Source organism: Mugil cephalus, chromosome 14, assembly GCF_022458985.1.
Source record: "Mugil cephalus isolate CIBA_MC_2020 chromosome 14, CIBA_Mcephalus_1.1, whole genome shotgun sequence".
Classification (NCBI taxonomy): Eukaryota; Metazoa; Chordata; class Actinopteri; order Mugiliformes; family Mugilidae; genus Mugil; species Mugil cephalus.
The window spans coordinates 6,733,534-6,756,304 of record NC_061783.1 but is presented as its reverse complement, the minus strand read 5'-3'; the positions used below and the strand labels follow the sequence as shown (position 1 = coordinate 6,756,304).

Below are 22,771 nucleotides of genomic sequence, written 5' to 3'. Positions count from 1 at the left end.
ATGAAAGCATCATGTTGATGTAGTCTGTCATCGCAATTGGTTTTGATGGCTGCAACAATAGATTTCAGTCCGAACGCTCTTACAACTGGGCCATTACAGTAGTAGACCGTGGTTATGATGGTCATCTCACAGAGCGAGGGAGTTTGTTTGGACTGTCTGAATGTGAGGCTCAATTTTCTTCCCGAGCAGATAATGAAGTTTTGCCCACCTTCCGCGGATAAATGAAGGCTAGAAACCACGCCGGGCCACCACAGACGTACAGAAAAACCACGCATCAGAATCAGCAAGCAGTGCTTTAATTCAAAGATCAGCCCCGACGAAAGCCGGCAAACATCACAAAAGGTTCATTGAGGTAAAGTAATTAGGGAAGCATGTGTGCAGTCGTCACAGTCTTGCTAAATAAAAAGAGCCCTCCTGTGAATTTGAAAGGGTTTTCAAGGGTCTCCGGCAGTGAAACGGAACAGTTTGCTCCTTCCCTTTTTTTTTTTTTTTTTCGCCTTAGTCTGAGATTTGTGTGAAATCAATTGGCGGTTTGTGTGCAACAATGGGAGTGTGCTCATTAGTGGAGCGCACACACTTTGGTCATTTGTCTTCTATTCACTAGGTGGCCGGAGGGCACTTTAAATTCCCATCGTTTCCCAGGCAGATATGCCTGCTCAGCCCATCACGCACACTGGGTATGTGTGTGGGCGTGTGAGTGAAAGAGTGAAAGAGAGCGAGGGAGATCCACCTGCCTCGGCATATTTGTGCTAATGTGCAGCAGCTGTTGGCTTATGCCCTTACAACTCATAAGTTGCCAATTATCCATGCCAATTAAATTTCTGCTCTGGTTTTACTAAATATGCTGTGCTTAATGAGTAAACACCACACTGTATTATTACACCTATTTCACAGGTTTCCTTAGTCCAGTGCCAGAGGGCAGCAATCCATAACTTAACGCTTATTAGAGTTTGGCTAGTCTCGGTTTAACTGGATCCTGGGACTCTGTTTTGCGCTATTGGTGGCTCACGGGTTTATTTACTGCTTCATCACAGCTCGGGTCATCATTCCCAGTGATAATGTGACACCGAGCTATTTGCCGAGACCCGGGATCACGACTGGGATCAGCCAAACCTTCCTCACTCTCATTTGCCATCGCATGGGAGTTTTGCCTCTCTGTGCAGCACACTTTTACAGTTTTATCTGAAAGTTTTCTCATGCTTCCTGATCTTGTCACAACTGCCATTTCTTAACGTCATGTCAGACGGATGAACCTGCCAGCCAGGAGCGCTGTCATATATTTTCATAGTCTTAGCTGTCCCTGCTTTTTAGGCATCAGTTTCACTCTCAGGTCATCAGTCAGTTACTTAACAGCCATGTTGGATGTTACCACAAGTCTTTGAGAGTGAGTGAATTCGCTGGCGCGTCTGGAGCCGACGTCAGCTGGCAGATACTGATACCGTATTTATTCACGTATACATTAAATACAAACTGTAACCTGCTACACTTGTCCCAGTGAGTCAAGCTTTTGAAGATATTTAGGAGGGTTTAGTAGTGGATGGGAGCTCATCAACATTTTATATATATATATATATATTTTTTTTTTTTTTTTGACTTTTTTTAATTAGAATCTTATATTTTTTTAATGAAAAATTTTCCACGGTAAATGTTTGCTCACATTCGCTGCCCTCATTGACACGGTTTCAGAGTGACCAGAGCGAAGTAGAATGACCCTTAACAGACTGAAAGTGTCCAAACTCGCGTTATGCATTATCAGTCCAAGCCCGAGGCGTTCTCGCCATCCACCATATTGCGTTTGCTTGTAAAGCCATCACATTAGATACTATCAAACTGCCTAATTCCCCTCAGCACACACATCCAGCACAAAGCTGGCTTCATTGCCGGGGACTAGTAATTGATTTCCAAACACTGGCTGCCATAAATCATGCACAGACAGCTTTTTGGATAGAGCATATAATGTGATTTCATAATATTTGTGCTGGAACAACAGCATGACAAGACTGAAGTAGTCCAACTATTGAAAAAAAATAACAAAAGATAAAAAAAAAAGAAAAAAAAAGAAATAGAATGAGTTACTTTTAAAGGCGAAGGGTAACTGAGGAGGAGATTGAGCAGCTTCCTGAATGTTTCAAATCTATGCAAGTGGTTGTGAGGGCTTAGGAGAAAATATATCTATATTATACTGTATATCCAAATGTATTCAATCCTTGGGTCCAAATAATTATAGAACATGTAGCTGTAGAAACACTAATGCCTAACACCTATAGCTATAACTTTGACATTGATCAGCCACAACTTTAAAATCACTGACAGGAGTAGTAAATAAAATTGATCATCTTGTGACAATTCAGTGTTCTGCTGTGAACCTTTTGGACCTGGTGTTCATGTGGATGTTACTCACGCATGTACCACCCACCTAGACCAGACCAGACACCCCCCACACTCCTTGATGGCAGGATGCAGCCTGAAACAGACACACACACAAAAACAGTTTTAGTCCATATTAAGTTACAGCTCACAGAGGATGAAGCTTAATAGCACTGACGGATCCTCGGGTCAGGATTCCATTTTATTTAGCACACCCTGCAGTACCACTGGAGACACTGCACAAAAGTGGAGGTGGTCAGGTACAGTTTGTCAAGGAGTAAATTGATCCAGCTCACCAAACCCTTTAAAATTTTTCTTTTTTTTTTGTGATGTATTTTATTATTATTATTTTTTCTTTTAATTTCTGAATTCTGAGCCCGGCAACACATTTTCCAGTTAGGCTTGGTACATCTACCCCTTTACTTAATAGTAATAGCAGTTAACCAATATATTTTTTCATGCTTGCGTTCCACCTGCAGTGTGATGTTTCTATACATATTCTTATTTTCTCGCAGCAGCGTATTCTGTATGCAAGTGTGATGGTATGGTACCATTACCCTGAAGGTTTTAGTAAAGTGTTAAATTTCTTAGTGAGAATTCACATTTTAGGAAATGAACTGTCATTGGCTAATATTTCTCATTACTGATATATACTATTCTTCCACCCACCCACAAACCATCCACTATTAATCAGACTTTTTATGCCCCAGCCCAACCCAGCGTGCAGATTATCTATGGTGCAGGTGGATATAACCGCAGACCATGAACCAGTGTCCCACAGCGTCTGAACTGCATGTAGCCTGACTCTTGTTTCTTCACCTGAGAGTCAGTCCGGCCTGAGGCCAGCAGGGATTTATCTGACACTAACAAGGCCCGTATTTATCTGGACACTGATACGAACCATTGGACAGTCAATGGCTGCTTAAGGTCAAGGCAGTGGAGTGATTAGAGGTGCTTTGGAATACCTTAACAAAGTCTCATCTCTGACAACTAGCTGCCTTGTCATCATCCATCATCCCCCCTGAGCTGGCCTCATCACTGAACGCAGGCGACGGCTTTATTTATGTGAGAGGTAACACGTGCCCTTCCTATCTGCGCTTCAGGTGTGACGAGTGCAGGCTCTGCTATCACTTCGGGTGTCTGGACCCCCCGCTGAAGAAATCTCCCAAGCAGACAGGATATGGCTGGATCTGCCAGGAGTGTGACACATCATCATCCAAGGTGAGTGTCTGTGCTGTCTAAGCAGTGGAGGGAGGGGGTGGCCTGCTTTAACATTTCTTCAACAATCTTTATGTAGACTATATCCTTGGGGCATTTTGGAGCTGAGAGCTTATTTTTAAGTTACCAAAAAGAAAATATGTAAATACTTGTGCTGCCATAGATAGAGTGCTGTAGATATGGGTTTTGAATAACTGCTACCGTGCAGGATTTCACAACAGAAGCAATCAGTAAATCAGTGAAAAACAAATGACATTAATAATATGGAGCAAACATTTTACATTCTCTATCCTTCCCCATTCAACATGTACGACCCCTTTGGGTTTATACTGTGACCGTTAGGAGAGGTTAAACCTTTGTTTGGAAACCTGACAAGCTAACTTAGCTTCCACGGCCTGACCTTCACAACAGAACTGTTCCTCCAAAGCCCAATATTGTTGTTAATACTGTGCAGGGACACACAGATTAAATCTAACTAAATCTAGGTAACTCATCATTGAAAATAAAAAATAAAAGAGGATAATAATAACAATAATTGAGGGTACTAATTGCTGCAGTGTGATTTGTGAAACAAGTGACCTCTTAGCTTAATGTAATTCTGAGTAATTTGATAGCTTGGTGGTAAAGTCAAATCCACTTCCAATGATTGGCCATCTCAAAGCTAGAATGCTAAAAGCACCATTTCATTTTCATTTTAAAACACAAAAAAATTTTGTACTCCTTGCGCAACCATGTTTGTCCCCTCTTGCTTAGCTGTTTGTTTTTATTGTATTAGGGTAGCATTCGGTTGCCTCTCCATCTAGCCGCTGATTTTTCATGCGTCTAGAGGCTAGGACTCTGTCCTGCTGGGCTCCATCTAGCCTGATTGATGCTGGAATTATAAAAGCCATAATGGAAACGTTGAATGACAAGAATGAAACATTCAATTATGTCACAAACCTAAAGGTTATAGCTCTCAAATGTTAAGTGGTCCCTGTATAAAATTCTACCGGAATCAAATTTGCTTTAAAATGTACCATTTGTACAATTTTTCCCATTCAATGTCGAATGTGTGTACAAAGCCGAAATGTTTGGTGAGTAACCGGCCGCTGACTGATTTAGGTAAGTTGCTGATTGTATATGTGCTTTTTGGGATAATTTGACTCCATTTTTTATACTGATAAAGAAAAGCTGAACACGTCCATCAGTCCAAGCAGCGTGTTTCCAGTAATGTTTGGCTTTATTGAATCTAGGGTTAGCTCCCATCGCAGTATTCTGACAGTTCTGTTGAGAAAAATAAGCCGTATGTTTCCAGGTACCTTGATGTGCCTTTCATTTAATTTAACTATTAATTCGATCAACAGAAAATGACTGGAAATGAGTCAGACCTACAGGCTAATTTCTATCTGTTGTCTGTGGTTGGTTCCCAAACAGCGAATCATTTATCTTAAGTGTAACACACACATAGTACGTACCCAGTAACACCTTTATTCTTACACTGACTTGTAATCTACATTCTCAGTGTACAGCACAAGGCCACACCATGTTCCAGACTCAGGATACTTTTATGAGCGTGCTGTACCAAAACAACACAATTAAAATAAATCAATGTCAATCAATGTCGTTTGCTGTTTGAATTACACTGATGGACCAACATGCTACTTACTAATGATTAGCTCAGGCAAAACAAACCCACCAGCTCACATGGACATTATGTCATTCAAAAATAAATGAAGCGAAATGAAATGACGCGTCGGCTTGATCTTCAGCCGCGGGGGTTTAGACCTTAATGCCTCTTCCGCAGATTATTCCCACCACGACAGAAAGGAAAATTGAGATCCACTTGAGAACGTGTTGTGGAAGAAAAGAGTGACTGCAGTAAAGGGAAACCGCCTGCGTATTTTCTCTGGATCAGTATTAGGTGAAAAAAAACAAACATTGTCTTACATCAACACAGTTTCACATTTTTGTGTTGGTTCATTGGCTATGAGTGAATCTATCAAATAACACTGTACCACCAACATAGGCTCCTAATTCCTTCCCACTGAACCAACAAGTGATACATGGACCCTATTTTTAGAATGTTCACATAACATCAAAAAACATATTTGGCTTAATTTCTTTATTTTTTTTATAAGCTGTCATTATAACTCCTAGACAGTGTCTACGATCCCCCCCACACATTTAAATTTCTTTAAATAAACATTAACACGAATCCAGCATATTTCAGTAAAGGGATAAGTGGAGGCAGAAGAAGTTATCTCTCAGTCAGCGATACAGTCAACAGTGTACTGTTTGACACAGAGCGCGGCACTAGCGAGACCTGTACACAGTAGGCCCCTCCCCTATCGCTGCTGAGCCAATCATGAGGCTGCATATTACACGCTGACTCTGTCAGGTTCCCCACAATTGGTCGAGAGCCTGTTCAGTCCCCATATGAGATATAAGCCGAAGACAAGCTAACAGTGCAGCTCATTCAGACAACTACTGAGGCCAGAATGACTGGTTCCCTAGTTAGGGAGCTGAAGGAAGACGTGTATCTTTAAACCTTACCTGAGAGGCAAGACTGACATGTGACATACACAGTTTTGTCTGTCAGGGTTTTATGTCTGACTCTTCCCTGTTCATTTAACATTTTGACAGTGAGAACTGCAGCAGTTCAGCTCGCCCCCGGTATATTTCTGGTACTGAAATGCATTGTCATGAGATAATCAACATAATATTGTTAACTAGACCTGGTGTGAAGAAGTGTGGATGCGTTGTTTTTTCCACAAATACTGCGAAGATTAACAAATCTTAAACGGTGCTTTACACAGCTAACGCCCTTGTCCTCGTTTTGCAGAGCCACAGATTACCCAGGTACATATGCAAATGTTTAACACTTTAAAAATGTTTTTGACTAGTTCAGACTGACTTGAAACTGAAACGAAACGAAACAAAATGAACTAACTCCTCTGAGTTCTCTAACACCATTCTTGAAAAGTTTGCCGAACTGAGCGTTTGAAGTCTCGGCCAGTGCGCTTGTTTTTGCACACCCTTCTGCAAAAATGTTGATGTCAGATGACAATTTTTTTTTTTTTACTTTATTTTTCCCCTTAGACGTATAATTATAATTTATACATTGTTATTCATTGCATCCCTTTACAGTAAAGACAAATAGTGACCGTTAAGTGGGTCGCTATGGCTTTCTGCTTCCCAAATCTCCGTTCCGCCTCCTCTCAGACCGCCGTGCCTCATTCCCTCTGGACCATCTTGTCCCTGTGAAGTCGCTCCCTTCCTCCTCCCCCTCCCTCCCACTTGTTTACATCAAATGGGATAAGCTCCAGGCTTCAGGTCTCTCTGCCCCCACAGCAGGGTGACATTTCACTTGGTGACAGGAGAATAGCGTTTGCTTTGTTGAAGTGACAAATTAATGTGAACTACTTCCCCTCTATTCTTTTAGCAGGACCGTTGTGTACAGTGTGTGCTCGAAGCGTCGGCTATGACAGTTTGTTCACTTCTAATTTGGAAAGCCGCTCGTCCGAATACGCGGGGATTAAACGGTTTGTGATTCTGGAGAATTTTACTGTTCGCTTTGAGTTCATCCAGCACACTGAAGAGGGATGTTTAAGCAACAAATGGATGAAAGAAGCAAACACGTGTGTGCCATTTCTAATATTGCAGGGGGCTACATTTTGAGAGGCAGTTCAGATTGTGACATTTTTGAAAAAGCATGGTGTACAGACCTTTTAAGGCGCAAGGTGCTCAGAGTGTCTCAGTAATAGCAAGTGTGGGGAGATAATTGACTCCACTAAGGGCATCTAAAAAGCACTCTGAGATGAGAGCTGTATTTAAGGAAAGTTTTATCATCTGCTTTTAAATGCCAAGCCATGCACGGTTTTTGCCTGTGGGGGGAGACTGTTTCTTAAATGCCAGAATTAAGTGCAGAATATTACCTGATCGGTGCGTTTGAGATTCAGCTGCTGGCAGAAACAGGGGGGTGGTCTACCCCTCCACCTAAAAGTCTGCTACAAAGAATGGCACAGGAGAGATTTATCTGAGCTCCCAGCAGCCACTGCTCTTATCTGAGAGGAAGATATGTGCCATCTGAAGGTACACAGGAAGAGACAGAGTGCCTTACAGTTTGTGATGTTGACCGCAGGTTTGGTTGACAGCAACTTTTTGTGTGCGTTCCACAATATACCATGAAAGCGTAGTTCACAGAGAGAGTTTCATACGTTAAGATGTCACACGTCCACTTCTGAATGCAAGAAGGTTGAAACGTGTGTTGCTTCGTTAAGTTGCATTATCAGAAGTAGGATGGGAGGTTTACTGCCGTAAATAGAGACGAGATGCTGTGACTGATACAGCCTGTGATTGTGGGTAATTTAAATCAATATCAATAGAAATGATTTTGGGTCTTTCAGAAACACCTTCAGAGAACTTGACCACTTTGATGCAAAAATCCAATTAGAACCAAAATCGTCTGTTTTAGTCATTAATTAATCAGTCTGTTAGACCAAACCATTCGTTGTTTAAACAAGAATCTAATGCACAGGTGAATTAGCTGCGGAATACAAACATAATTTACATCCCAAATGGCCAGAAGTCCTACGTGGTGATCTGTAACAGGGGAGAGACATTAAAAACAGATGAAATCTGTCCTGTTTTCACACCTATGTAACCCAGGTCGGTTTATGTTGTTTTATGACCCTGTATTTTATTATTTTTTTGCACGTACAAAAAAAAAAAGAAAAAGATATCTTAAAAGTGTACAAAATGTGACCAAAATGTGCAGTTTATAAATTAACATAAAATTAACTTTAACTTTATCACACAAAATATAAAACTCTTTTGTAAATTGTTCCTACTTTGTCATTTTTACATATCACATCATGGTCAAAGGATGCATTCAAAAATATTTGCATTACTGAATTTATTAATTGCAACATGATGAAGTCATTGAACACGTCTGGTACGTCACACGAGACGGGAATCTCAGCTTAAAAACATATAAAGTACAGTCAGAAAAGGATCCTCAAAGACTGTAAGCATAAACATAGACTCTGTGTAACCTTCTGTCTACTCACGCTGCTCTAACTCGTGTCCATTTCCAAGCCTTCTTTGGTAAACTGTGGCCATAGCAGCCCTAAACAAGATGACCCCCTTGAATCCATTATATTATTATTATTATTATTATTATAATTTGCTTGTCAATTTAGTGTGACATGGGTGATGTGAAAAATTACCTTCCACCCAGGGAGAATGAAGAAGTTCAATATATAGGTTAGCCTAATTTATACGTCATGATACATGATAGATGTTACGGTAGTATGTAACTGTGCAAGTAGGGGGTCATTAAACCCTCGATAGTGGTCCCAGGTTAAGTGACCTGTTCTTATTATCCTTGTAGGCTCGTTTAGGGAACTACGTGACATAAACGCTGAAACCTACACACGTTATGGTTGGGGTTATAGTCATGGTTATGGTTATGGTTATGGTTAGGGTTAGAGTACATCAGTGATGTATGCAGTGATATTCACAGAGCCCCATCAGTCTGTCTCACTCTCTAACAACGCCACCCAAATGTTAGTTGGCGCTGTGTCTTTTTTTTGCCAGTCAGGTTCATTTTTGTTTCTACGTCCTGCTTCATTTTCAATAATGCCGACTGAAAGTTTCGCCAAAATTTTGCCGAAGACCTGAGCAGCTGGAAATACTAAACACCTTACTACCAAGTGCACCAATCTTGTGGTCTGTGCTACTGCAACGCATCGTTACATTTCTGGGAAGGTGCATGTCAGCTACAATGTTGGGGTCTGTGCAGGATCTGCACTGTTGTCTTGACACTGTCTTTACAAGTCTTTTTTGCCCTGACCAATCAGTAATGAGTAAGATACAGAATCTCTCTTATCACTGTATTGAATTCTGTCAAAATATGAAGTTCAGATTACAAGTTGACACAACAGGCTGTGCAGAAGGGGTCATTTCATCCCACATTTCTTTGAACATGCTCATAATGCCGTCTCCGTTCTTAACAGATTGGTTGTTCTCTTCCTCGGGGGGTCGTGTTGTCGTGTTTTTAATGAGGAAATTGGCTTGTCATGCACTGCGCTCCTATCCCGACTATTAGAAGTATTGGAATTCATCTTGTCTCTGCCTTCTGTCGTGCATTTGCGCAGCAAAGTTAATATTCACACTATAGCTTGTGCGAAAGAAAACAAACCCAGAGACGAGTCTTTTTGTTCCGTGCGTTTCTTATTGTCTCCTAAAGGTCACAGTAAATGGGTTTCTGTCTGTGAATCCCTGATTGATAACAAAATATCTTTTTGATGATGATTTGTCTCTCTGATTTGCTTGTATTGTCGAGGTATTTGCTGGGTGATAGTAATTACAGACGAGCTGCTGGTCGACAGTGTTTCAGGGAAATGTGAAGCCGAACCTCGGGGCCGCCGCACACTTGTTTCCCCCCGCGCGCAGCGACAATAAAAGGCTTTATTAAACACCCTTGAGTTCATTACAGACGCTGTGTTTCTCCCGGCCTGCTCGGCTTAGATAAACCTTGCTCCGACCGAGGCCACATCCCTCCCGCTGTTGCTCCAGGCCCTCCCCAAATTGATTTCGGTAGTAAAGTGACAGTCTTGCCATAATATACGGATGGCCTTTAATTCAGGCCCGTTACCATGCCAAAGGGCGCTTGTTTAAGGCTTTATTTACACCCTTGCAGCACTGCTCGGCACGCTGTGCTCCACGGTGAATCAGACCAGAAGATTTGGATAAAAGGTTTGAAATGCCAAAAGCTCTTAAAGTTGCTCAGACAGTGTTTAAAGTGCTCAACTGTGAACTTGTGTGGGATGCACTACTTTAGCTGCACTCAGACTTGTTGTCATCAAAAGGATTGCAACTGTTGAAATTACTGTCCGTAAAAGTTTCATTTTCTTCACTTCCTCTGCAGCCACAGGCCTCCTCCCACTCAGCGAGCAAAACCGTATTTGAAGTTCTGTTATGACCTCAGAGTATTCAGCTGTTTGTGTTATGTGTTTAAGGCTCGCGTTTCCATTTTACCACCGGGTGTTTTGGAGCTTAGTGTAAAGAAAGTGTAATGTTTGATGGGTTTTTAGTAGCTAACTTTTCTTTCTTTTTTTTTTTTTCTTTTTTTTCCAAAGGAAGATTACCTTTGGAAGCTGTGCCATCAATCAGAAGCTTCACGCTTGACCTGTGAATGGCTGTAATTAAGTTAGCCTAATTAACTTAATGAAGTGTCACACTCTGCTGCCTTTACTATATGGAGTAAATTGAAAGAAAAATAGGCATCATTACTCATCAGCTGGTCTGGTATTTAGAGAGAGGCACGGAGAAAGCATTTTTCTTTTTTTTTTTTTTTGCCGACTCCTTGTTCAGTGGCTGCCTATCTTAGTGGAACAATCTAACCTCTAACCTGTTTTTATTTTCTCAATGAGCCATTTTCCATTAGCAATCTGATTGGTTTAATCGGCATCATTGGTGTATTTATGGAATCAAGATGAATCCCTGAGCGGGATTTGAATTATTCTGCCTCCACATTTTCTTATCTGTTTTCAAGTTTAATTATAATGCCCTGCGGGGAGCGGAATCAATAAGCCCAACAGTCGAGGCTTTTACTCAAGCGTATGAGGTACTTAAGGTATGATAAACTCATCAATGATGGTTGTCTTTTGGACGTGGCCAAAGTTTAACCACAGTTTAATGTGATTTAAAGGCGAGCAGGGCCAGCTAAACTAGTCTGCAGGGAGCACTGAACATGGTCAAGGGTGGCCAGACGGGACGACGAAGACGAAGGGAAAATCAATGGCTAGGAGTCACCTCAATCACTTTAACTGGCCGCTACAGACGCCCATGCCCCTCTCAGGGGCCAATTTGTGGAGTAAACAGGAGTGTGTGATTGCTGTCGGGTTCCCCGGTGGCCCAGCAGTCCATTTCTCCGGACCTGGCTTCATTCTAATAACCCTCTTAGCAGAGAACGTACATGAGGCCACTTCTCAGAGCCCTCGGTATTTTATGGCTACAAACAGTGCAGCGGACACTGAGAAACAGCACCATCAGCCTTCGCTAAGATAGCATTCCCACAAGTCCTTGGCTCCTTCTGCATGGGCAGACAGCGTGCCATATTCTAATGGAATTCAGGAGAGAGATAGCTGCTCCATAAATATGCATAATGAAGTTTCTTTGTGCGCGCAACTTAGTAGAATAAACTCTAAATATATATTTTGACCTTAACTTGTTTGCGACTTATAGGTTATATGGTACACCGATCAGCCACAACATTAAAACCACAGACCGGAGAAGTAAAAAACATTGATCATCTCAGGACAATTCAGTGTTCTACTGGGAAACCTTTGAACCTGGCATTCATTCATGTGAATCTTACTTGGACATGTGGCACCCACCTAGACCAGACCAGACACCCCCACCACATATCAATGATACTCCTTGATGGCAGCAGCCATCCCCAGCAGCCTGACACAGACACACACAAAAACAACCTTAGGAAAAACTCATCAAGTACAGCACAAGGTGTTGACCTGGCCTCCAAATTCACTAGATCCAAACCGATCAAGTATCTGTGGGATGATCCTCAGAGGCCCCTCCCCTCAACCCACAGGACCCAAAGGCCCCTACTTACAACAGTGTGTTTCCAGACACCACAGGACACCGTCAGAAGACCCATGTCCATTCTCTGATGACTATTTTGCAGGCGCAATATTAAAAAAGTGGTCATGATATTATGCCTGGCTGGTGTGAGAGAGCTGTTATTGGCTGAAATCATAAAGAGCAAGTATAGAGAAAGGGTTCAATAAAAGCATTTGTCACCAGTGATCCAGAGCATATCTGTGTATTTCTGCTAAGATGTTATTCAACTTCTTCATGGAGCTTCTTTATTGAATATTAGCACATTCATAATCCCACGGTGTGGATAGGTGACCTGCAAGTGTTTGGACTTGGACAAAGTAGCTGGCATTTTTTGGACTGTATTTAATGGGCTCCGTACAGTAAATCACTCCAGTGGGCCACAGCAGGAACACTCTCGTAACAGGAAGGATTCCAGTTGGATCACTCACCATCACTAAGCCCCCAAATTTGCTTTACATAATTATGTGAATGCAGATGCCTCAAGCTGAAGAAAGCAGATTAACCGTTTGTTTTGGGGTTTGTTTGATTTGTTTTTTGGTTGTTGTTGTTGTTGTTGTTGTTTTTTTTTATTTTTTTTTATAAATATGTGTTGTTGCTGTTTTAAGTTTGGATTTCTAACAGCAAGCAACATGATGACATTTTCTTCAAATGTGATCTAAACTCATTTTGAGAAGTCACTTGTGGTCATCTGTGGGGGTAAGAGATTATCATTGTTTTTGTTTTGTTTTTAAATCAATTGCAATTAATAAGAGCTTGAATAAAGAGTACAGTGCAGGAGTAGGGTTGTGTTAGCTTAGCATAAAGACTGGAAGCAGCGAACATGATTTTGCCCCAAGTAAAGTTCACTAATTGAACACAGTGTTGTACACTGATCAGCCACAACATTAACACCACTGACAGAAATTAATTACATTGAGCATGTAGTGACAATTCAATGCTTCTACAGTGAAACCGTTTCTGTAGAGATCATCATTTTGTGTAAAACATGTTCACCATTTAGTCTCTGTGTTCTCAGTTAGCAAACCACCAGTTTTCCGACAATCTCTGTATACAGACAAGATTTGTATATGATTCTCTGCTTTATTTCAAACTGCTTCATATCGGAAACCCAGAGAAACAAGTCCTCCTCCCGACCTCCCCCTTTAGTAGGCGTCTGAAGTTATCTGACGAGGCGATAAAACGAAAAAATCTGCTTGTGCATTTTACCTCTGATTAAATTAGGCATCGCCTGGTAAGTTCATCTCGGCATCAGTCATGGCCCACTAAAATGGAAATTCATTTCTATGACGAACGAACAAGAAGAAGGCGGAAAAAAAAAAAAAAGATGGACATTAAACAATGCCCTTTGTAATAAATGAAATGGGAACTGCAAATATGCGCAGTCATGAAATTAATTGTGCTCTCTGGTGACTAGTTTGTGGGTGCCGAGGAGCAGGAGCGCGTGAGGAGCGCTGGGGGCAGAGGTGGTTAAATGTAGCGAGTAACGGACTGCCAGAACAGCCTAATGAAGCTGCTGTTTATGACCTACTGCAATTGTGTCGTCTCTTGAATGGCAAAAAGACGTGAGACACTGTTGGGCCGGTGAGCGTGTGTGTGGAGCTGTGCTTGAACACGCTCTCACGCGGAGCGTGCTGCTCCCCGTTACTCGCGTTTAGTGAGTTTTATCCACGTCTTAAAGTTTTTAGAGAAGAGAGGGGTAGGGGAAATTGCACAGCTGAATAATTACATTTGTTTATGAGTTCTGGAACGACGCCACAATGAAGCTAGTTGTGGGACAATATTTGGCTCACAATGTGATTATAGTGCACATGTCTGCTATAGTGTGTATCCCTGTTTGCTGATATGAGTTATAGATGGGAGGAACTGGTGGCTTTACAGTAATGTACTTCTTATTGATACTTTAATGTGCTGTTGCTACAGTACTGAATGGATTTAGAATAGAATCACCACAGCAGTTTTACAACTGTAGCAGTGATAAAATCCTATTAAAATGTAATTGATGAAATAAAATAGTGAAAAATGTCTTTTAAACCTATAGGTTTAGGTCGGGGCCATGTTTTAACATATGATATAGGAGGAATTCTAACATTTTGAACCAAGATGTCAATACTTCTTGTTTCATTTTGCAATTTAATGTGATAGTAATCAGTTCGTTTACACTGTGCAACGAAGTTCTGGTTCAAATCCGGTTTCGCCCGATCGTTCAGCTCGTCCAGTTGCGCCGGTGGCTGAAGATTTATCGGACCGTGAGAGGAGAGCGTCCCCCGGAGGTGAGAGGAAGCGGGGGCCCCTCCTGCACGCGCACGCTGTGGCTGTAAGACGCTCTCATAAATGAATACAGTGAAAGCAGAAAACATGATAAGAAAATCAATCCCGCTAATTAACCGCTAATTCTTTTGAGGACTGCATAGGCTTGATAAAGAACGGCAAAGCTTATTAAAGCACACACTGTGTTGTACATTATGATTTCTTTACGGCGCAATTTTAATCCGAGTTTATGAGGCTTTCTGTTTGCGCGTGTGCTCACATGTTGCAGTAAATGTGAGGCTGAGCGGTGTTGGAGCTGGACCGGTCTCTGTTGCCATCTAGGGCTCAGACTGAGCTCTCCTCCTCCTCCTCCTCCTCCTCCGCCTCCGCCTCCTCCTCCTCCTTCGCATCACATGACAAAGACACTCTGCTCGTGCCCTTTAAAACGCCGACCCCAACTTGGATAAAAAGCGGTGGCATTTCATTATCATATATGTATATGTTAGTGCCAGAGGGCCTGCCAGCCTATGGAAAGTGAACGCGTGCGACAAACCCGCCGTCCTCCTCTCTCTTCACTCATCTCCTCTGTCTGCCCAGAGGGATGGAGATATCCCACAAAGCCGGAGCCCGTCAGCTCCCGCTGGCGCCTCGCTCTCCACAAAGCAAATGTCTCCAGCCGAGGCCGCCGATGCAGAACGCGGCTCCACACCCCGGCCCCTGTGTTCCACAGTGAGACAACAGGAGGAGGTAGAACATCGCCGCTTCCAGTGCCCCTCTCCCCTCTGTCTCTGGATCGCTGGACGTCGCAGCGGTTTAAACGTGCTACGATTGTTGAACAGATCGAGAGCAACACGCGTCTTTTACAGCAACACGTATAATGTTAGGTTGAGACTAGTAATTATGGCCGTGCTTTTTAAAAACAGGAGCCTGGATATGTCATTCATCGCCGATGCGATGACATTCTAACTGATTACAGAGGTTAAAAGGGTTATTTAAAAAAAAAAGAAAAAAAAAGACCTTAGAATAGAAAGAAGATTGTAAAGAATTATACGTCTTATTTCTGAATGTTCTCTTATGTACGCCTTGGAGTGTCACCTGTAGTATTATTTTCAAACCAAAGTGTAGAACAATCATGTTAGAGCAAGAAAGTTTAATAAAGAAACATCCAGTTCTAAATAAAAAGCGTACACTCCTTTAATTCAAGTAGAACATCATTGCACATTCATTACAACATACGCCTCAGTATTACTGAGTATCGTTGATATGATATGAAGAAAAATAGCATAAATTACCCTTCAGTAAGTATAAGTAAATTAAATGCCATTCAAAATGCACGACCCCCTCAAATGTACATTACATCCAAATGTATGTAACAGTACAGTAAAATCTCTACATAAATGTCTTGGGTGTAAAAGAATAATGGAGACATCTGACCTCTTGTGCAGTTTTTTCTGCAATTAAAGTCAATAAGGGTCAAACATCTGGGATCCAATTTTTGTAAATTCATCTGTTTGAAATGTCCAATAAAATAAAAAAAATAAAAAAAACTCACTGCACAGGTATATCAATCAGACATAACATTATGACCACTTGTCTCCCTTGTGCCTTCAAACCTGAGGGTGTCCTGTGGTGTCTGGAAACAGAATGTTCTTAGTGGGGGCCTTTGGGTCCTATGTGTTGAGGGGGAGGGGCCTCTGTGGATCATCTCATAGATCCTTGATCAGTTTGGAATTTGGCCAGGTCAACACCTTGTGCTGTTCCTCACGTTTTTTGAGTTGTTCCTAAACCATTTTTGTGTGTGTCCATCCTGCTGGGGATGTGTGCTGCAATTCAAGGAGTGTCATGGCTATGGGGTGGAGGTGTCTGGTCTGAATACCAGATTCAAAAGTTCCCAGTAGAACGCTGAATTGCCACAAGATGATCATTATTATTTACTTCTCCCGTCAGTGGTCATAATGTTGTGGTTAATTATCGTAAACGCGGGCGCAAATTCTAAGGGGAACACATTTTAGCTTGAAACGTGAAACATTGTGGTTATTCATCTCTTTCCCTCGTGTGTCTTGTGTCTTTGTGTTGGAGCTATGTCGGTACCGCTCAATAACGCCGTGACACGTGAAGGAGTTGGTTTAGAGAATCGCAATCTGTTACGTGTGCTCTAACAGCAATTACACCCCTTCCCAAACAACTTGTCAGATGCTCCCCAGGCGATGCATGCATTTCAAATATGATTAACAGCTCGTCTTCTCCATCTCCCTGACACTTTAAATTGCGTGCTGCACCGGCAATTTCTCTAGACTCACTCCATGAGCCCGGCTATAAGTGCAGATAAATGAAGAGTGGGCTCCGTCGGAAGGTAATCTTCAGATGTGGTATCACTGCGAGCGCAGATTTACTGAAACTTACAGAAACACGAAAACAGGTGAAGACGGGGGGAAATGCGTCTCCCTCCTCCTGCACTGCTCGCTCTCTCTCGAGAGGGGGAGGCTCTGCAGGCGGAGAGACAGCAGGATAATACCAGCGCCGGGGAAGAGCGCGGGCATACGTTTGCTTTCCCACAGGCGGAGACAGGAGTGATAGGTGGCTGAAAGGTTGCAGCGTGGAGGATAAAGAGCCCATGAGAAATGCTGCGAAGGCCCTGAGAGGCCAGGAGGACCGGTGTCACCCTCCCCTCCCCAGGGACACACACTAAATCAGCACAGGAGGAGGCATGCAAGACACATCTCTGGCTTTATGAGATAGTTAGCATGCGCTGGCCCCTCCTCCCCTCTTGTTTCCCATTTAAGAGCTGACTGGCCCTCCGATAACGGATGGCGCCACAGGTAATTGGAAAATTGGCAGGCTTGTCAGAGAGATTTGGTGGATGGTACGAGTGTATACGATGGTGGAGTTCATGAGGTGTCATCCCGCCACTAGATTTATGTCAACCCTATGGACCGGCACCAGAAAGTATCCAGAGTTCAGGTAAAAGTAGCACATTTTTCTCCAGGGGAGGCTGCATATCAAGAGTTCTCCAGAGGCACCAAGGTTCCTGTTAGTAAGAGATGATTTATAGGCTGCGCATTTCATTAACCCTAACCTTAATTTACTGCAACCACACATGCCTTAACACAGACTGCAAGTAGCTCAGCAACATACGCCACAATTAATAATTTACAGCTGAGTCAAGGAAATACACCGTTTCTGTACATCTTTATCTATGGCCTAACTGATAATTAAATTCCGGTCTTCATTATTACACTGGGCTGATTCTGTTCTGCTGCCGGCCGTTCATTAGACCAATGGAATGTGTCTGTAAGACAATAGAAGTTGTCAGTCTACAAGGCTACATCTCAAGTATCAAAAGACGAGGCATGAGTCTTCTTTAAGAGTTTTAATGAGTGTTTTAACAACAGCTCCTTCAAACTGGCCGACAGTTGCTTAACCAGCCTCCTAATGATTCCATATAATTGGCTGAATAAAGAACTTTAAGACGGCAAAAATATCATAGCTCTGCTTGACCCATTGTTGATTCATACTGAATAATGATGGCTGGATATATGCAGTGTCTTTTCAGGTCAGACTCAACATGAGCAAGTCCTCTTGTCTCTCCAGAGTCACAGATTGAATATTATTACATTACCTGCAATTAAGATATATATATATATATATAAAGAAAAAACTGGGACTATATATATATAGTCCCATTTTTTTCTTTTATTATATATTTCAGAGTTGGAGCTTTTCATCATCTTGGACCAGCAGGAAACTCTCAGTATGCGAACCAAATGCGCTAGCTTATTTCTTTAAGAAAAGTTTACCACAAGTCCAAAAGCGCACACGTTCACCATCCAGTCCCAAGCACTGGGAGCAAACAGGGGTTCTGTGTCTTGCTCTAGGATACCACTGTATGTGGTCCAGTTGCCAAGGACCAAACTCATGGCTGTTCCTAACACAGCCTTTTCTGTATTATACAAAAAAAAGAAAAGAAAAGAAAAGATGTATTAAGTTGTTTTTCTTTTCTCTTCCAATACACCGTACACATGTCCAGTACATGTGTAAGAAACATCCCTGTTATTTAGACTATGCCAAATTGGTAAATGTTTTTACATAAAACGAAATGATGAACACAACATTATGGTGAAAACATTTCAGTAAGTACCATTGGCGATACAGGTTTTTAAGAAAAAATAAATAAATAAAGGAAGTACTGAGAAGCTTGTCTTTTCAAAGACTCGTGTTTTAATCAGCAGGCTACAGTGCAGTTTCACCTCCCCAGTGATTGTCCTTGACGGACAGTCGTTTTCTGGAAGAACTATTGAAGAACCAGGTGCAGATAATGCCAGAATGCGTTAAAGAAGGTTCTCTCTGTATGTATCTTCCAATGAGTACACAACATACACATTTGTGAGGTGCTGCGGACTGGCAATCACACATTCGGGTGTGTAGATGTGTTTATTAACCTCTGGAGGGGGGCGGGATAATTGTATCTGTCAGAGCTGCTTAATCACTGTTGCAGCTCCGACCACTGTCACTTTCAGTTTGTCTGAGGTACTAAATCAGCTGCCTCTCACCTTATTTTTTTGTTACTTTTAAAACCCGTTTGTGTCTTCATTATCGTCAGCTAATAGCCCGCTAACCTACTACAACCAGCTAACACCGTGTCAAGCTAGGCAGCGTTCAGTGGCAGCGTGTTTGATAGCTTTCTTTGGTTGCTGCGACCGTGCGACACTGAACTGCTGTTCTCATTTTCCAGCAGCGAGTTCCTCAACACTGTCCTTGTTCGGAGCTGCTTACTGCCAAACTTGTTCACCAGAGAAATCCAACTGTGTTTACTTATGAGACACTTCAGTGCTGGTGCGTTTCCCTTAAAACAGGTGTGTTTTGTACCCTGACCGATCCGTTCCAAAGTGAAGCTGTACCCTGAACATAAAGGACTTTGTTCAACTGATTATAAAAGTGCTCTGAAATCACTTTTCAATACAGGACCTTATTTCCCAGGCAGAGTAGGGATTTCATCCACTTTCTCTATCTTTAGAACAGGTACAGTACATCCTTCACTGTGAAGGGCAACAATACTTGTGGCTGAAGACCAAATTCCAGACACCACATCTTGAGTTTCCCATACGCTACTTAATAACAGCAGCGCTCTGCCACTCATCCAACCTAAGGTGGACCCTGCAATGGGATTGCAATTACATCCCTATGTTCTTAAAACCTTTGATTTGAAAGCGCATCCATTTCAACTGAAATGCTACTTGGTTTCTCCAGCTTAACCTCCACCTAGCCCACTATTCAGAGTGCAGTGTGGAACCTTTGTCTTCCTGTTCTGGCAATGAAATGAATGATACAAACTAGTTTGTTAGAAATGGTCTTGAACATGGTCTTTTAGAGTTCATCACTGTACAGAAAGAGCGCTGGTTAGTGTAACTATTCACTGGTTCGGACAACAGACTTTTCTCTATACGTGTCCTTCTAGATGGTAATACTGCATTTGACACCACTGACTGTAGTATTTTTCTCACCAAGGCTCCTCCTGGATTAAAGGAACCACATAAGACTGGTTTGAATCCCGTCTGACAAATCCCAGTTTGACCATGTCAGCTATGATTTTGCCACTCATACAAAATATTAGTCGTGGAGTTCCGCAGGGTTCTGTGCTAAGACCATGACCTTTGACAATGTGCATCACGTTCTACAGCCCAAGTCTTTTTCACCTCTCATTACTACAACTCTCTGAACTTCATTAACATACAGTACCATGGTGATGACAGATCATCCATGACTGCAGGCATCCAGACCAACCGGAAAACTCACTTACATTGTGCAGTGACGTGCAGATTAACATATTCTTCTCTGGAAAAGATAAGCTCTCATTTCCAGTACTCACTGCTACTCCTTGGTCTTAACTTCCATTTTTCATATCCACTGGTGAGGCTAATGTTCGTCAGACTGCCCTCTGTGACAGTGATATGTTGTGCCTTTACAGGAGGAAGAGGAGGAGCAGCAGCAGCTGGAGGAGGCGGAGTCTGTTAAAGAAGAAACGGCAGAGCAGGACTTTCCAAACTGAACCCGAGCAGGAGGATACAAGCATACCTGTTCCGTGGCGTTCACCTCCAATGTTAGCTGTTTCTGTTCAGACTATAGCACATGTAACTTTCTACTCTCCTCCTAAAGTTTGTAGACAGCCAGCACTTAGCTTCCACTCCCGAGAGTTTAGCTACCAGAGGTGTATTTTAGAAAACACGACTGAAAGGGTAATATTTTCGTCTGTTTCAATGATAGAGTTTGTACTTTTTATGGACAGGACTGGACGTCTTCATGAAGCAGCACCAAAAAGAATTAAGCTACAGGAGCGCGCGCGCGCACACACGCACACACACACACACACACACACACACACACACACACGCACACATGCACACACACACACACACACACCACTGTTACGTTCTATAACACTGATAGTCTTTCTAATACCCAGCCACCTGATGCAGTTATGACTTCCATTTCCATGCAATTTATTTTCCAACACTAATGATCATCAGACCATGATCAACACAGAGCGCATCCTCAGTGTCCTGTTTACAAGACGGAGCTAGCGGAGAGTGGCTGACCTTTTTTCTCAAAGCCCACGCATCAACATCTTCATCTTCCCTGCTGAGCACGCTCCCACTGGTCAGACGTCAGCACTGAAGTGCTTTCACTGTCTTCAAGCGTGTTTCACTTGACATTTGACTGGAGGATTTATTTTTGTATTTTATGCATATCTTCTTACTCCCCCTCCCCCCACATATGAGATATCGACTTATTTTCTCACTTGATTATTATTTACCGTTAATTGAAGTGCTAGGTTTTGTTTTTTCGTGTGGGGGGAAAAAACAACTTTTTTAAACTCTGAATTCAAGTGCTACATGCCAATCTATTTTGTCATTGGATTTATAATAAAATGCCATGTTTAGGAAATGTGAGAGATTGTATTTACATACTTCGTCCCGTAGCTGTAGTTTGGGGTTCTTTTACTACTTTTTCCTAGCCAGATGGTTGTTTGACCTGCTTGTGGTCTGAGGTTCAGACTAAGTCTCTGAGCCGCCGGGGAGTCATCACTCACTTCTCAGCAAAAGTTTAGCAAGTGAAAACATTTATTAATGTTAATTAACATTTATTGAAACCAAAGTGTTCCTAGTCTAATTATGTCAAATCAACTGGACCGTGTTTTTACCACATGAGATGGAAAACAAAGTTGATTTAAAGTGACGACTTTATTTAGTTTGTGTGACTGCGAACAGAGACCCAACGGATCATTAGGTTTGATCATGGACTTCTGTCGGGCTACAACAACCATCAGGCGTTCATTGTAAATTATAGTTATCCCTTGAAGTGCCAATAAATCAGAAATGCAAAAATGTCTCTTTGTCACACTGCGCATTAAACGTCTTAATCCCTCTGTCATCGTGGTTCTTTGCCTGTTACAATAGCAGAAGTTAATGGTTATAAAAAGCCAGAAATGTAGACGTTCTATTAAATGAGAATGACACCACAGTTGGCAAGAGGATCCAGATTACGTCTATGCATGGCAGGGATTTTAGTCAGGAGTCGTTATAGTATCAGTTCATTGGTTTCCTGATCCAAGGCTGTAGTAGTTGTTACCATCATAGGGACACGTCCCACTGCAGAAACGTCTTGATTTGATGTGGTATTTACATGGATATTTATATTCATAGCTGCTGAGTTTTAATCATATTTGGATTCTTTGGTTTTAACTGTGCTTTGGAGTAAGGATTGGAGGTTCTTGAGCTGCCTCGCATTGGTATAAAAGCTTTGAAAGGTTAGAAATTTAATAAAGAGGTTCGGCAAACTGGGAGCAGCATATTAAGGCTTGAAATTATTTCAGTATTTCTCTACCCTCTTTCAAATGTTTTCGCCGTTCCCTCAGTGTCTTCACTTGGACCTTAAAACTGCACATAGAAGCATGTCCGTGAAGGTTCTCAGTCATCCAGGTCAAGGTAATAGGGCTACCTATCACCTAATCCTAACCCTAACCCTAGCCCTAGCCCTAGCACAGTTTATTGACAAGAAAACGCAGCTATTTGCTCTGCAGGCTGCTGAGACAAGTCGAGCAAATGTGTTCATCAACCCCTGAAGATACGAATTAAAAACAGAACAAAACGCTGTACGGGATGCCTATTAGGCCACATTAAAAAAAAGACAAAAGGATCAGAACTAGTGCTGTGGGTCACATGTGTTTGTTGCTGTGATAAATAGCCCGACTGTCTCGTGAGATTATTCAGTCACTGTTTCATACGACCAAAGGGTTTCCCTCTGAACACTGAAAGAT

At 42.1% G+C, this 22,771-nt stretch overlaps 1 protein-coding gene across 2 annotated transcripts in view; it reads left to right on the top strand.

Annotated features, from left to right (window-relative positions):
• Positions 1-21,880, top strand: part of phf14 (PHD finger protein 14) — a 66,657-nt gene extending 44,777 nt beyond the window's left edge. For both annotated transcript variants that reach the window (XM_047604954.1, XM_047604953.1), the window contains exons 17-18: positions 3,471-3,588; positions 20,423-21,880. In XM_047604954.1, coding sequence (XP_047460910.1) covers positions 3,471-3,588; positions 20,423-20,503 — 199 coding nt within the window. In that variant the 3' untranslated portion in view covers positions 20,504-21,880. The remainder of the gene's footprint in view (positions 1-3,470; positions 3,589-20,422) is intronic.
• The last annotated feature ends 891 nt before the right edge of the window (positions 21,881-22,771 follow it).